General features: G+C 36.2%; 2 protein-coding genes across 2 annotated transcripts in view; one reads left to right on the top strand and one right to left on the bottom strand.

The window, feature by feature from the left end:
- The window catches only part of LOC113050676 (syntaxin-8), a 67,843-nt gene extending 55,811 nt beyond the window's left edge, over positions 1-12,032 (top strand). Inside the window, exons 7-8 of the mRNA XM_026213887.1 lie at positions 3,493-3,594; positions 11,389-12,032. Coding sequence (XP_026069672.1) covers positions 3,493-3,594; positions 11,389-11,453 — 167 coding nt within the window. The 3' untranslated portion in view covers positions 11,454-12,032. The remainder of the gene's footprint in view (positions 1-3,492; positions 3,595-11,388) is intronic.
- Positions 12,033-12,183: 151 nt separating this feature from the next.
- LOC113050674 (netrin-1-like) overlaps positions 12,184-15,193 on the bottom strand; it is a 54,674-nt gene continuing 51,664 nt past the window's right edge. Inside the window, exon 6 of the mRNA XM_026213886.1 lies at positions 12,184-14,948. Within this exon, the coding sequence (XP_026069671.1) occupies positions 14,620-14,948 (329 nt within the window). The 3' untranslated portion in view covers positions 12,184-14,619. The remainder of the gene's footprint in view (positions 14,949-15,193) is intronic.

Raw genomic sequence — 15,193 nt, 5'->3', positions numbered from 1 at the left:
GTGTTTATGAGAGTAGAACCTTCTCATTAGAGTAGAAGTAGAGATGTCCAGTTGTGTAGTTATAGAGGATGGCATTAGCAACAGCAATGGTCAAGGGTATATATATATAAAGGTATAATTAAGAAATATAATAAATGTAATGTAAAATAAATTTTAAATGAAATGATATAACTTTCACTTATTCTTTGCTTGGAGCCAATCATGCGACTGTCTATTGGTCGAACATCTGTTCACTATACAATTGTACATGTCAGAGTAAACAATCTTAAAAATTGTTACATTGTGAAGGATGTAACTTCTACACGTATGCTAGTGTTTCCGTCCTCCTTATTCACACTTGTTTAGATTAATGGAAATGAATGGAACACCAAAGTCTGCTTTGACCACACATTCACCCATGTTAAAATGCATTTCCAAATACGCCTTGATCTGCGGGTCTTAATAGTATTTTGTTTCCGTTGGTGTTTTAAGTTCTTGATTTATATCTTTTTGTATCTATCAGCTGACATGACACATTATATATAACCTTTGGTCTTTCCGTTCTTTCCACCAATAACAGTAATGCTGTGAGTGACGGCTGTTTTGGCTTCTGTATCAGAGTCTGAAATGTGTTGGGGATTCTTCTTCATCAGGCTTCATCAAAACAGCTTGTTGCACAGTGGAGCAAGGCTTATTTGAGTTGGCAGGCTGATGGCAGCAAGCAGAAGCAAAAACGAACAACTTCCCGTTTCTACTGAATTACATCCAGCTCACTGCTGCTAGGTATTGAAAATCTGTCAGTAAGCTCCTCGTTTTCACAGTCGTGGTTTCTGTTCAAATGTGGGTTCTGCTCTACCTCAAAGTCCACATACAGGTCAACCTGTTCACTCTCTCTCCTTTTTATCTTTAACAATTTTCTCATTAATCTCTTTTTCATTCCGGTTCATTCTTTCCTTTTATTTCTCGCTGTCTGCTTTATTTCTTTCACTCATTCTCTCCACTCTGGAAAGAGCCTTTCAGCAAGGTTAGTGTTTTTAGAGGAGAGCGGAGGGAAGCCACACAGCTAGATATGCACCAAAGCCAAACGCGCAATTAACTTCCTATTAAATCATATCGTATTGGACGTATTCTGTAATGATCCATGGTATTTTGTGCTTAAGTTAACTTTTTTTCTTTTCATTTTGTCACATGCTGCATTTTTTCCCTTTGCAGTTTATGGTCTGCTCATTTCAGCTTCTGAAAGAAAATGAGAAGATTCCGTTCAGATGGTAGTCTTCTCAAGTGTGTGATACAAAGTTAATGTACCAATGCGCATAATAGATTGAGACTTAAAAATGGCTTTGGAAAGTCTCAAAGGATTCTCAGCAAACTCAGTCAAAGCTCTGAACTCAGCACACTGCATCATGAACACTAGAGGCAAAGTGGAACATACAAGTTGGTATCCCATGTTGCATGTAGGTGATAGATATTAAAACTAAACAATATTAAGGCGATTTTTATCCATAAAATGTTCTGTTTCTCAATAAAATAGTCTAAGCACATAGATTCAGAGGTAAGCTAATTTTTAGATTAAAAAAAAAGATTAACTATGCAAATGATGATTCAGATGGTTAGTTAGTCTAATAAAGTAGCACAGGTCTAGTGATGTAATATAACAGTATAATGCTAACTTTGAGACCCACTTTATATTAAGTGACCTTAACTACTATGTACTTACATTTTAATTAATAATTTAGTACAATTTACTTATTGTGTACATGTTTTTACATTGTACTTAATTTTTTAAAAAATACATGTAATTACATCTGTATTCAATTTCTGTAATTACATTTATAATTACACTGTTGACCCATACTTTACACCTTAACCCACCCTTAAACTTACCCATACCTCCAACCCTCTCCCTAACCTTACCCCTATCCCACCTCAATAGCAGCAAAAGTGTTTTACAATACAATATGAACACAATAAGTACATTGCACTTACTTTTTTATGTACGTACATAGTAGTTAAAGCCACCTAATATAAAGTGGGACCAAACTTTGAATTGTAGAATTTTTCTATACTTTTTTTTTTTTACTGGTTGATTACAGGTATTCTTAATTGAATGTCCAGTTTTAGTTTCAGTAAAATCTAGTTTGTTAAATGTCATATTTGTGACATATTGTGACATATTGTGTACTCTTCTGTCTCTTTCTACTTTCACATGAATAGAATTCTTAATAGCACAGTGAGTGTGGAAGTGTAGCATTCATCAGAAAGAGTGACACTGTGTCTATATTTTTTTCCAGATTTGTTACATTTTCTCCCAGGTAGAAGAAGTGGGTTCTAAACTTCCCTACCTCACCCTACTACATCCAGGAAATCTGAAACAGTTTTTGTTTGATTGCTTTAGTAGTTTAATTTAAGTACTAATCGTTGGTCCAAGCAACAAAGCTGTTGGAATCAGTTGTGTTTGTACTGATTTTCTTCTTTCTCTGTGTTTATTTCTATTTTATTTCTGCTGTAAAACAGTTTGTCAGAGACCATAAATCGCAGAGACCCCAAAATCAGTAGTACAGTGTACACTGTGTTCATATATATACTATGGACACTATAAAAAGCAAATTTACACTTTTGCAATAACTCTAATACCACTTGGACTCAAATAAAAATATATTTATTTCCTCCGAACCCTTGCTTTGAATTAAATGGTTATATGGAACCTAATATCTTATATACATTTTAAAAGTATTTACCTAGAAAAGTTTTTTTTTTTTTTCTTTCTTCAAACTCAGCCCTGATTTCTAAGACATTTCATATGTATTGTCTAGAGATGGTAAATGTTAACAGGTTTATCAAATAATTTCACAAAAACAAGTCTTTATTTAAGTTTGTTTTGATGAGACTGCTAATGACTGAATAAGATCTTCGCAAAGTAAACATTTGTTAGACATAGTCAAAGGATGCAAGCGTTTGATCAAGAAAGTAAAAATTGTGGTTCATATTTTTCTTGGTTTAATGCCATGTTGAACTTTACAGCACTCTAAAGATTCCAAATTTCACCAATTTTTATGGAACTAGGGGGCGCTATAACTTAAGAAAAACCTCAGAACTGTGCAACTGTGATCAGAGGTCTTGATCCACAACAGTTGTATCCACACGGTCTGTTCTTTCAAATTTTCCAATTGTGGTCCAATCTGCTTGGACACAAGTTATTGCCACTTGTGGCTTTATTGTAGCAGTAGTTCCACAGATGTCAGCAAACATAGACATACTAATACAGTCAGGAAGGCCTCAGATGGTGTGCGGTTTAGCCACAGCTACTAGCTGACACCAACCACACATTTCTGGCCACTATAAATCGCCCCCACACACCACAAAATGATGGCAGGAGAATACTTTCACATGGCGCGTGCTGCACTCTTTCTCTCTCTAGGATCATGTACTAAACAATTTTTGATGTTTTATATTGCATTTGCAAGTCTTGGAAGTAATTACGAATGATGAGCCTTGGTTTGTTGTGTGTTTCAGAGATCATTGATGACCTTGCTCAGCTTGTGGACAAGACGGACAGTCGCATCAAAAACGAGACGCACAGAGTCAAGCTGTTGGACACAAAGTCTGCTTCCTGTGGTGAGTGTTCTGCCTCAGTGCAGTAACTGTAGCCCTGGGTTTATGTACTCCGCTTCAAGAGCTCGGCAACAATAAGCCTGTCCATCATTCAGATTTATGGCTATCTCTCTCTCTCTATCTCTCTCTCTCTCTGTCCCTTCTCTCCTCCCTATTGCTTCTAGTGCGATCTGCAGAACTGAAAGGATTTAAGCCTACTGCATGTAAATGGCAAATTCAGATCTTCATCTTATGGTCTGTGTCAGATCTGTGTGTTTGTTATTGGAGTGGCAGTAAAGTTGGGATCAGGCTAGACATTTAGAAAGGTCATTTAAACATATTTCTGGAAAGTTCTGCAAGATATTACAGTATTTAACATCTCTATACTTCAGAGTACTTTCTTCTGTGGTGTCAATTTGTCAGTCTGTTGTTTTTTTTTTTTTTCAACCACGTACCTCACAGTCAGAGAAACACTGTGCGTTCTACACAGTCCGTGTTTGTGGGGAAAAATGCCAAAAGGTGACAGAACAGGTGTCATTCTTCTATTTATAGGCAGAAAAATCCATTCAGGAATAACTTGACTGTACAGTCAGCTGTATATGATAAGAGGATGTGCAATGCAATGCTAGAGCCTTTATGTGAGCAAGATGTGTGCTGCATTTGTCTCGAATATGCAAATAAGAACGTCAAGCCAGGGTTTATGAAAATTACGGATTATTTGTTAACTCCGGGGTAAATAATATGCATTGTGAAACGTGAAGCAAGATAACCCAGGATTCTATTTAATCCTGGGTTTAAAATGACCCTCTACTGACTAGTTCAAGTGTAAAAAAGCCCTTTTATAACTCTGATCTCAAGACTTCAGAAGACATATAATAATAATATAGTCTTCCACAGAGGAGGAGTTATTATATATCATTTATTTCTTTTTGAAGCTTCGAAAGCTCCGGTCTGCATTTATTGTAAATGGAGGAAAAAGAACGAACAGCACAGTATTTAGCTTGCCTTGTATACAGTATTGTTCAAAATAATAGCAGTACAATGTGACTAACCAGAATAATAAAGGTTTTTCGTATATTTTTTTATTGCTACGTGGCAAACAAGTTACCAGTAGGTTCAGTAGATTCTCAGAAAACATATGAGACCCAGCATTCATGATATGCACGCTCTTAAGGCTGTGCAATTGGGCAATTAGTTGAATTAGTTGAAAGGGGTGTGTTAAAAAAAATAGCAGTGTGGCATTCAATCACTGAGGTCATCAATTTTGTGAAGAAACAGGTGTGAATCAGGTGGCCCCTATTTAAGGATGAAGCCAACACTTGTTGAACATGCATTTGAAAGCTGAGGAAAATGGGTCGTTCAAGACATTGTTCAGAAGAACAGCGTACTTTGATTAAAAAGTTGATTAGAGAGGGGAAAACCTATAAAGAGGTGCAAAAAATGATAGGCTGTTCAGCTAAAATGATCTCCAATGCCTTAAAATGGAGAGCAAAACCAGAGAGACGTGGAAGAAAATGGAAGACAACCATCAAAATGGATAGAAGAATAACCAGAATGGCAAAGGCTCAGCCAATGATCACCTCCAGGATGATCAAAGACAGTCTGGAGTTACCTGTAAGTACTGTGACAGTTAGAAGATGTCTGTGTGAAGCTAATCTATTTTCAAGAATCCCCCGCAAAGTCCCTCTGTTAAAAAAAAGGCATGTGCAGAAGAGGTTACAATTTGCCAAAGAACACATCAACTGGCCTAAAGAGAAATGGAGGAACATTTTGTGGACTGATGAGAGTAAAATTGTTCTTTTTGGGTCCAAGGGCCACAGGCAGTTTGTGAGACGACCCCCAAACTCTGAATTCAAGCCACAGTACACAGTGAAGACAGTGAAGCATGGAGGTGCAAGCATCATGGATATGGGCATGTTTCTCCTACTATGGTGTTGGGCCTATTTATCGCATACCAGGGATCATGGATCAGTTTGCATATGTTAAAATACTTGAAGAGGTCATGTTGCCCTATGCTGAAGAGGACATGCCCTTGAAATGGTTGTTTCAACAAGACAATGACCCAAAACACACTAGTAAACGGGCAAAGTCTTGGTTCCAAACCAACAAAATTAATGTTATGGAGTGGCCAGCCCAATCTCCAGACCTTAATCCAATTGAGAACTTGTGGGGTGATATCAAAAATGCTGTTTCTGAAGCAAAACCAAGAAATGTGAATGAATTGTGGAATGTTGTTAAAGAATCATGGAGTGGAATAACAGCTGAGAGGTGCCACAAGTTGGTTGACTCCATGCCACACAGATGTCAAGCAGTTTTAAAAAACTGTGGTCATACAACTAAATATTAGTTTAGTGATTCACAGGATTGCTAAATCCCAGAAAAAAAAAAATGTTTGTTCAAAATAGTTTTGAGTTTGTACAGTCAAAGGTAGACACTGCTATTTTTTTGAACACACCCCTTTCAACTAATTGCCCAATTGCACAGCCTTAAGAGCGTGCATATCATGAATGCTGGGTCTTGTTTGTTTTCTGACAATCTACTGAACCTACTGGTAACTTGTTTGCCACGTAGCAATAAAAAATATACTAAAAACCTTGATTATTCTGGTTAGTCACATTGTACTGCTATTATTTTGAACAAAACTGTATGTGTTTGGAACAACAATGAAATGATGACAGAAATTTCATTCATGGGTGAACGGTTCCTTTAATTGTGTTTTCTGTGATGAAACCAATGACTGCAGCCGCTCAGATTTCTCAAGTTTTGTGCACGCCAACCATGCCAGGAACGCTTAAACAATTTCACATGTGGTAAATGTTGAAGCATGTCCGCATACTCGAGCAGCAGACACAAAATATCGGTCTTCATTAAGCCCTTCATTAAAGGAACACTCCCCCCAAAAATCCTTGGATTATTTACTCACCTTCATGTTAGTATTTCCGCAGAATGTCTTAAGTTGCTCTCTTCTTTCCTGCGAAAGCGAACAGTGATCAGGGGTTGTCAAACCTGATGCATCTGGACTGTATCACATAGGATTTTAGTTATAAAATATTTTTTGAATAACTGAAATTTTACACACACAGCTATCATATGGCTTCCAAGCCTTACTGTACATACTGTAGCTGTTTGCATTTCCTTTTTTTCCTGTATCTTGACAGCTCCTGTTCACAGTATTCTATATATATTGTATAGTATTCAAAGAGCAGCTTAAACATTCTGCTAAAGATCTCAATTTTCCGCAGAAGTAATCAAGTCATGATTCATCTCCTGTTTTGTTCCATGGAGGAGAGTATGTCATAATTATTTGAAGCAACATGATGGTGAGTAAATGTTGGCATATGCTCAATTTTGGGTGAGCGAACCCTGTAATTTGGGGGACGCAAGATGTTCTACAAAGCTCCTCTCTCTACAAACCTTTTTGGTGTCACGGTTTATACTCCTGAACATGGCATCATTTCATTTTGTCATTACTGTTGACAGTAGAACTTTTATTTACAGGAATTTTCTGTAGCTCAGATTTTCAAGGTGTTATTTATTAAATTTGCTCTTCATAGAAGATGTGGAATTGATCATGAATTATTTTTTATTATGTTCATTTGCATGTGAAGGATGTGAATAATAAAACCATTAACTTCTCTACAGTGGGAGCAAGTTTCACTACATCACTCCTAATTGTCCTTTAAAGATCCATCTTGACTTTTTCTCTGAAATAAATGCATTGCTGCGATCGGTCCTGCTTCTCTAATGTCACACATAATTCCATTTGTTTGTCCAGAGGACTTTGTTTGCAGATCCCAGAGCTGGAGTTTTGCATTCCTTCACTTTCTCGCTCCTTTATTTCTCTACCCCTCTTCTTCTCGTCCCGCGTCTGCTTTTAACACTTAACCATATTCATGTATTCTGTGAGGGGGGTGAAGGAGGGGTTGATGAATGGAAAAATTCCTCACTGCCTTGTCGTCCGTACCCCACTTTTTTTTTCTTTTTCTTTTTCTTTTTGTCTTTCAGCTTTCGTTCCCTGACTCACTTCACTCCTCACGTTTCCCAACTTTGTTTGACACTTTTCTTTGTCTTGTGGAAAGAAAATGTTGAAAAAATAACATGCCACAACATTTTTTTTTAAATCTCTCCAGCCGTCTGATCATTGTCTCCTGTGGCCACACAAGGTTTATACAGTATGTCTCTGCTGTATTTGTCTTATTTTCGGACTGTATGGTTTGCTTTATGCTGTATGTTCTAGAAGAGGATATTTTACCTATAACATCAGTTGTTCTGTTGTATCTGTAAGTGTCTACTCATTTTCTTTCTATTGTCTATTTGAGATGAGTTTATTCCTGTTTATTCCAAGGTTTTGGTGTGTTATATCTGTACCCTCAACATTTGAATGTTAGTGTATAGATATAGACCATATGGCTTCCGCTTAGAATACACCCAAAACATTTTTACATCAGAAATGTTGACTTGGTACTGCAGTCAAATGCAAAAAAAAAAATTAGAAATTAAAAATAGTCCGAACGAGTCATCATATTGTAATGTATGAAGTCTGATGTTATTTCATTCGTGTAATTAGTTTTTAATTTGTTTATATTCCACAGCCAAATACTTTACAACCATCCTCTTTGGAAAGACGAAAAAGAAAAAAAGGGCTATTAGGAACAGCATTGACAGGCAGATGAAAATGATCTGGTCAGAGAATTATTGAGTAAAATAAAGTTCAGGAAAAACTTGTTTTGTTCAGTGTTCAGGCCCCTGGTTCTGACAAGCTGAAGTTTGGGGGCTGTTTACACAACGTTTTCAGGCAAAACTGGGAAAATTGTATGTGTTTGGCCTGTTCATTTACTCGACAACAGCGTTTTGGGGACTGAAAACGTTTATATTTATTGAAATTGGTTTCAAAGTGCAAGTTTTTGAAAATACCCACCGTTATCGTTTCCATGTAAACACCCAAAATGGTAATCTTTAAAAATGGTGACGGCATGCGCGAGCATATGTAGACGTGTGCAGTACGTGTCGATATTAAAGGCAAGCGCGAACAAACATAAACAACAGTAGCAGAGTACATGGTACTGCTGTTGCTGCTCAAGAGTTTAGCATAGTGTGGATTTACTTCACCAATATAACAATATCCTCACCTCCCAACTGCAGGCCTGGCATAGGTAATGCAGCGTTTTTGGCCGTTTTCACAGATATTTGAAAACGCAAATCATTTTGAAAACATTGTGTATAAGTGAAACTTAAAAAAAAAAAAATGCAAGGGAAATACTTTTCTGTTTTTGACTGCATCATCGTCGTGTAAATGTAGCCTTAGATCCTCACAGGTCTCTCTTCTTCCCTCGGCTTTGATTTTAAATAAATAAAGGACACTTGGGAAGAATGTGTGTCCTTTGTTCTGCTCCCTGGGTGGCCACACAGGTCTTCTGCCCTCTGTGCACAGTAAGCTATTTGTCTAGCAAATATTATTGTTGTCACTGGGGCAGCGTGATTGGGTTACAGAGCTTATTCGATTACTTATAGGACTTTGGCAGTTTTGCAGAGGTGAAAAAGAGGAGCAAACAGACAAGCCTGGGTGTGAAGCTCACTTTAAAGCACAGAAGTCTTGACGGTGAGAATGTTGGTTTAGGCTGCTTTAAATCTGTATGAGATTTCGCCATTTGACATTTTATACAGAAAATATCATGTTCACTTAGAGAGTAAAACTTTTTCCCCTATGTTATAAAATATCTTTCTATGGGTTTACCAGCCCAATGGAAATTAAAGGACCTTTTCTTTTCTTCTTCTTTTTTTTTTTTTTTTTGATGTTTGATATTTCACTTCTCTTGCCAGTTTTCTGTTAAATAAATGTGGGATATGGGTCTGTTCACTGAAAATCTGACATTGTTCCTAGTCACAGTCAAAATGATTTTCTAACTCGCACTATACCCGCAGCAGGCTCTGGTAGGTTGCGGTTTCATAACACCAGTGTAAGGTAGTTCAGCACAGCTTCCTTTTGCCCTGTGCCTGAGTGCAGGCCAGCTGGCGCTCGGATCTCCAGTGGGAACACACATCCACCGAGCCAAACTATGAGAGAAATGTAAACTAAAGATCTGGATCCGGCTGCAAATACAGTACAAGCCAGTGTCCATGACGAACAGCGCAAAAATCCTTCCTGATTAGCCGAGATAAGCATGTTTTGAAATGACGTGACAGATGATGGCGCGTCTGCTGTAAGAGAGCTTGCATATACAGAATGAGCACTGAAGTTATACACTTGAGACAAGCATAGTAAAAAAAAAAGAAAAAAATACTGTTTATTGAAAAAATGTATATGGGTGATCTGAAAATAGAGGAACTGATTTTAAAGGTTATATATATATATATATATATATATATATATATATATATATATATAGTGTTCTAGTTTTAAAGGATACATTTTAATACATTACCTGTAAATGAATTAAGAATAAGAAAGGTATAATTTCCCCAAATTGATCATTTTATTAAATGTGTTATAACAAGTTTTAAGTTCATCAGTTATTATAAAATGTTACGTTAAATTCATAATTTTAAAAGCTTTTTTCACATCAGCATTTAATATTTTCAGTTCATTTGTTATTTTTATTTACAGTGTTTTGTTTTTGATTAATAACACAGCTGCTATTTCTAAAAGCTATTTTAGAAAAAGTAAAAAAAACAGAAATGTAATTTTAAGATTTTTACATCATAATCTGGGGTATAGATACTATGTAAGAAGTCATTCGCAAACCAGTCATTATTTGTACATTTTAATTTATAATAATAATAATAATAATAATAATTTTTACTGTTTAAACTGATAGGCCTACTTCATTTGTGTTATCCAATAGGCTTGGTTGAGGATTTGAAGTCAAGACGGGATAAATATTTTAATATTGATTTGAAAAATAGTTTTAACAATTTCAAAATATCAGATTATATTAAAGAATCACCCTTCCATAAAGTATAATGAAAAATCCTAACCAGTGTTGATACCTCCCAGGGAATGAAAGGCAGTTGACAGCACCCAAACAGAGTATAATTTTATTAAAGAGCTAATAAAACATGCCCATATATTCAATAATTATAAAAGGCTTTTGTTAGAAGCCTAACTGTATAACTGTAGGCATGGCTTATAAACAGTATCAATGAAAAATGTTCAGTCACGGTTCATAGTTGTGGTTTTATTGGCATTTCACAACTTCAGACACGTCTCATTTTAGAGTCAGAGCTATCAGCTTTGTAGAAGGCGATCTGTAACACATGTAAGAATGTTCCGGCTGATGTCAATGACTCACAGGAGATGAGACATCCTCTCCGACACCTTCATGGAATTCCTCTAGTGACACGGAGTATATGAGAAATCGGACTATCGGAAGGATTAATGAAAGGCAGATGCATCGCTGAAAGTTTCACCACATTTCCTCTGTCATCCTCACCATCGGTTAGTGTTGATCTTGAGTTTGAATCAAACACCATCTCCGTCTAGGAGTCATTACTGTGTTTATTGTAATGAGTGATCGTTGAAAAATGCAAATACTGAATGGGATCAAATGAGTAAACCATTTCAATTATAGCTAGGCATTTCTGAAACAAGACAAAAATTTAGATTACATTGTTTCTCTGAAAAACAGATTGTAGTCGCAGAGGATAAACAACAGTTTTTGAAAAAGTTTTTGGGTTGCAGCTGGTAAGGGATGCACATGTGTTTCTGCAATGCAGATGATGAATTTAAATGTGCACACACACACAACTATTGGCATCTTCTAGTCACAGAGCGTGAAGTTGTTTGTTCATTCAAAAGTTTTGTGTGTGTTTTTGAATCAGGAATGCTGGTGGTGATTGTTCTTCTCCTCATCGCCATCGTCGTCGTGGCTTCTTGGCAGACTTGATGAGGAGGATGTTTCTGAAGAGAAGACGGCACATACAGAACACGGAGCGCTGAGACTGTTAGAAAAGCCGTCTGAGGTGAACGAGAGATACTCTGCTTTCAAGCAGGCTGTACATATGAAAACCCCTCTTCTGTCCTCTTTTACATTTATGAAAATAATGACTGGGTTACAGCCAAGAAATTGACCACTATGAAGAACTAAAATGTTTTGCTCCTCAGATAATGATCAAAGTAGGATTCAGAATAGAAAGAAAAATAGAAAAGTGCTTTGAGAAGTTTGGAATACTATGAATATAACCATGAGCTCGAGATGCTCCAAGGAGGGAAAACCTATTTAAATTCTTTATTTGGCAGTGAAGAAAATGATCCATATCCATCTTGTAAACAAGGCCTGTGATTCACAAAGCAATACAAAATGATATGTACATACAGTATACTTCAAATGAATTTTCTTCTTTTTCATTTCCAAATGTTTGTTGTATTTTTTTTTTTTTTTTTTGGTTCATTAACACTTTTCTGTAAATGGTTTTAAGCCTGGAAATGTGACGGTTAGAAATTCTAATAAATGTAGTTAACACAGCATGGCTCGGCTGTTCTTTTTTTTATTTTTTATTTGGTGGTGGCGTTAAAATCTTGTAAAATCTTATACTTGTTGTCAAAAACGTTAGTGCTGATGAGACTTTATTAAATCTACAATTATATGCATGGGCAAAAATGAAAAGGCACACTGATAATGTTTTGAGATTTTATTCCAAATGAATGTTGAATGTAGTTCTACCAGGATGGTGTTCAGTAGTTATTTTCCCCTTTGGATTTTAATCTCAATCATCTAAACAACCACAAACTGTATAAAAACAAAGCAAAAAAAATGATAAAGACATAAAAAAAAAAAATCACAATTTGTCATTAAATATTTTCTTATAATAACCATAATATATTAGTATGCATTGTAAAACAATATTGCAGACGTCTTGTATTTGCCATAGCTAAATTTACAATTCATAATATGAACAAGAAGCAATGTATGTAAGGTCTGCTGCTAATGTCAAATACAGGAGCCATCTTTCCACTGCTCCGAAAAGTCAAAACTGAACAAAAATGTACATCATTGGAATACCTTGAAATAAAAATGAGTGCGCACTAAGATACTGAGTGCCAAACAAAATACATTTACATGTGGTATTACGAATATTACCGGTAAATACAGCATATGTATAAATATCTGTTTGTCAAACATTGTGTACATTTACAAGAAGTAATCATTGAGTAAAGATGATAAGTACTGCACACATAAACTGTTCATCAAATCTGTTTCTCTCTCTCTTTTTATTAGATGCTGAAACAGTCAGTTTGCAGTTTATTTTTTGACTGATCTGTGAAGTACTGACCACACAAGAAAACGTCAAGTGACGCTCGAAGATCAGTGCGAAAGCTGAACTTTACAGAACGTCCAGCTCAATATTAGACTCATTATTAACAAGAAGTCTGTGTGTGTGTGTGTGTGTGTATGAGCAGCGTTTCTCACAGTGAAGAGAATTTTCTGTTGTAGTGAAACATTACTGTACATGCATTCCTACATTCACGGACCCTAATGGACATGGACATTTTAAAGAAGAGGTGCTGTTGCTTTACAAAACCAAATGCTAGTTCATAGTTAAAGGTAATTTGTACACTTCTAAATACCGTTTACACACAAGGAAAAATATGAACTGTACACGCCATTCTACCGACACTTTCAGGACTTACGGAAAGGCCTGTTTATACAGTGGACTCGTTTTAACAAAAGGATGCCATCATTATGTCTGGACCATAGACAATTGAATCAGAGCATCGTATGGACCAAGAAATGATGATCTGGCTCGGTCATCATGTCTTCTACAAAAATATACATGGTGGTTTTATTCCAAGTTCAAAAATAATTGTAAATGCGTGCTAATAATTTTAGGAATTATGCAAGCATGCTATTACATTTTTATCGATCTTAAATAAGTTTTCAACATTTATGGGTGCAGATTTGTGTGAGGAAATGTGGCATGACTCACGACTTAAACAGAAAATAATAATATACAATAATAATAATAATTCTACCAAATATTCGTCTTTGTTGAAGAGAATGGGCACTACTTAAAAAATGTACAAAGCTTCTTTTCAGCTATTGTTAGATGGTTCTTTAAGCTTTGAATTAGCGAACTTTGGGCCACCACCAACAAAAAGGCAGTCAGGAACATGTACATTGAACAGAAACCTTGATTTGCTCTTGTTGTACATTTGCTGGGACGGTTTCAGCGTCTGTCATGATCTGGCTGAAACCCAGCAGCACCAGTCTTCAAAGATTAGTAGTGTTATTCGGAATATACGTGTTACACTGTACAAGAGCTTTTCTATGTTGTCCTTTTCGTTCGCTCATCGAGAATTGCAACAATAGTTGAATGATTAATTAGAATAACAATATGCACAAATGTATGCATAAAATTGTGTGTTTTTTAATGCAGGATGTTACAAAGTGATACTTTTCAGACCTTGAAAAAAAATAAGATTTTTAATTGGCTTAAGAAAAACAAATTTGTTTTGATATCTGTCATATGAAAAATTCCTGAAATTCCGTTGAAATTTCTGAAATGTTGCATTATGCATTATGCATAAGTTAGAGCAGATATATTTTTAAACGCTAAAGCTCATTATAAAAAAGGTTTTATTTTTGTATTGAAGAGGCATGCTTAAGAACTATTACTTTTTATTTATTTTGCACTAAAAATGTTTTTTTAGATTTCTGATGTATCGATCCTCAATCCCCAGGTTGTTTTTAGAAATATTAAATATGGCTTAATCTGATGCTCAACCAGACTGAAACGGTCCAAAATTTATCCGAAAGCCATTTAACATAAAATACCTTTCTTTATGCTGGACGCAGGTGCAAAATTGGCAAACAGCAAACAAATGTTGAAGGAAACAAAGAAGAATTGAAAACTGCATCGTGAACTCCTTCACACGTTCCTATTTAAACAAAAAAAAAAAAGTTCAAATTCTCTTCATGCCTTTATTCAAAGCAGCGATGTTCAGTCCCTCTTGTTTCTTCTCTTCCTTTCCCTTGTCATCTTTTCATCCGCCACTCGTCTGTTGTTTCTTTGTCCAGCTCTTGATGGCCACCTCTTTCCTTTCCCCCCTCACTATGCTTTCTTGCATTTGCCTTTCTTCTCCCGCTGCTGGAACTTCCGTAGTCTTCGAGCCCAAGTGTCCCTCCACTGAATGACCAGACTGCCCTTGTCTGCCACCACACCGCTTTGTCCAGGGGAATCCTCATCGTTGCCCAGCAGCAGGTACTTTTTTCCAGGCTTGATCTTCGGGCACTTGCAGGCTACATCCTTTGCTCTGACCCACAAAAACTGATCTCCTCTGCGGATTCGGCTTTCACCCTGTTTGTAGACAGAGATGATGTTGACGGTGAACTTCCACCAGTCGCCCGCTTTTTCTGCCTTTAGGATGTGGACCTGAACAGCTGGTAGGATAACAGAAAATGCAAAACAGAATTAGCTACTTTTCCTGTATTAATACAATTGGGCGACATTTGTGTCCCGTGGTGTTTAAAATTACTTAATTTAATTCAAATTAAAATATTCCAAATTTTACAAACTTGATCTACTTTAGACAATATGAATTGAGAAAATACATGGAATTATTTTTGTGCTTTTTAAAACTCACTTGTAATATAGCAGGAACCCTGAAATAATTTCTGCGAATTGA

This window comes from Carassius auratus, chromosome 31 (genome assembly GCF_003368295.1).
Source record: "Carassius auratus strain Wakin chromosome 31, ASM336829v1, whole genome shotgun sequence".
Taxonomy (NCBI): Eukaryota; Metazoa; Chordata; class Actinopteri; order Cypriniformes; family Cyprinidae; genus Carassius; species Carassius auratus.
Note: the sequence above shows the minus strand (reverse complement) of the source record. Positions and strands in the feature narration are given on the sequence as shown.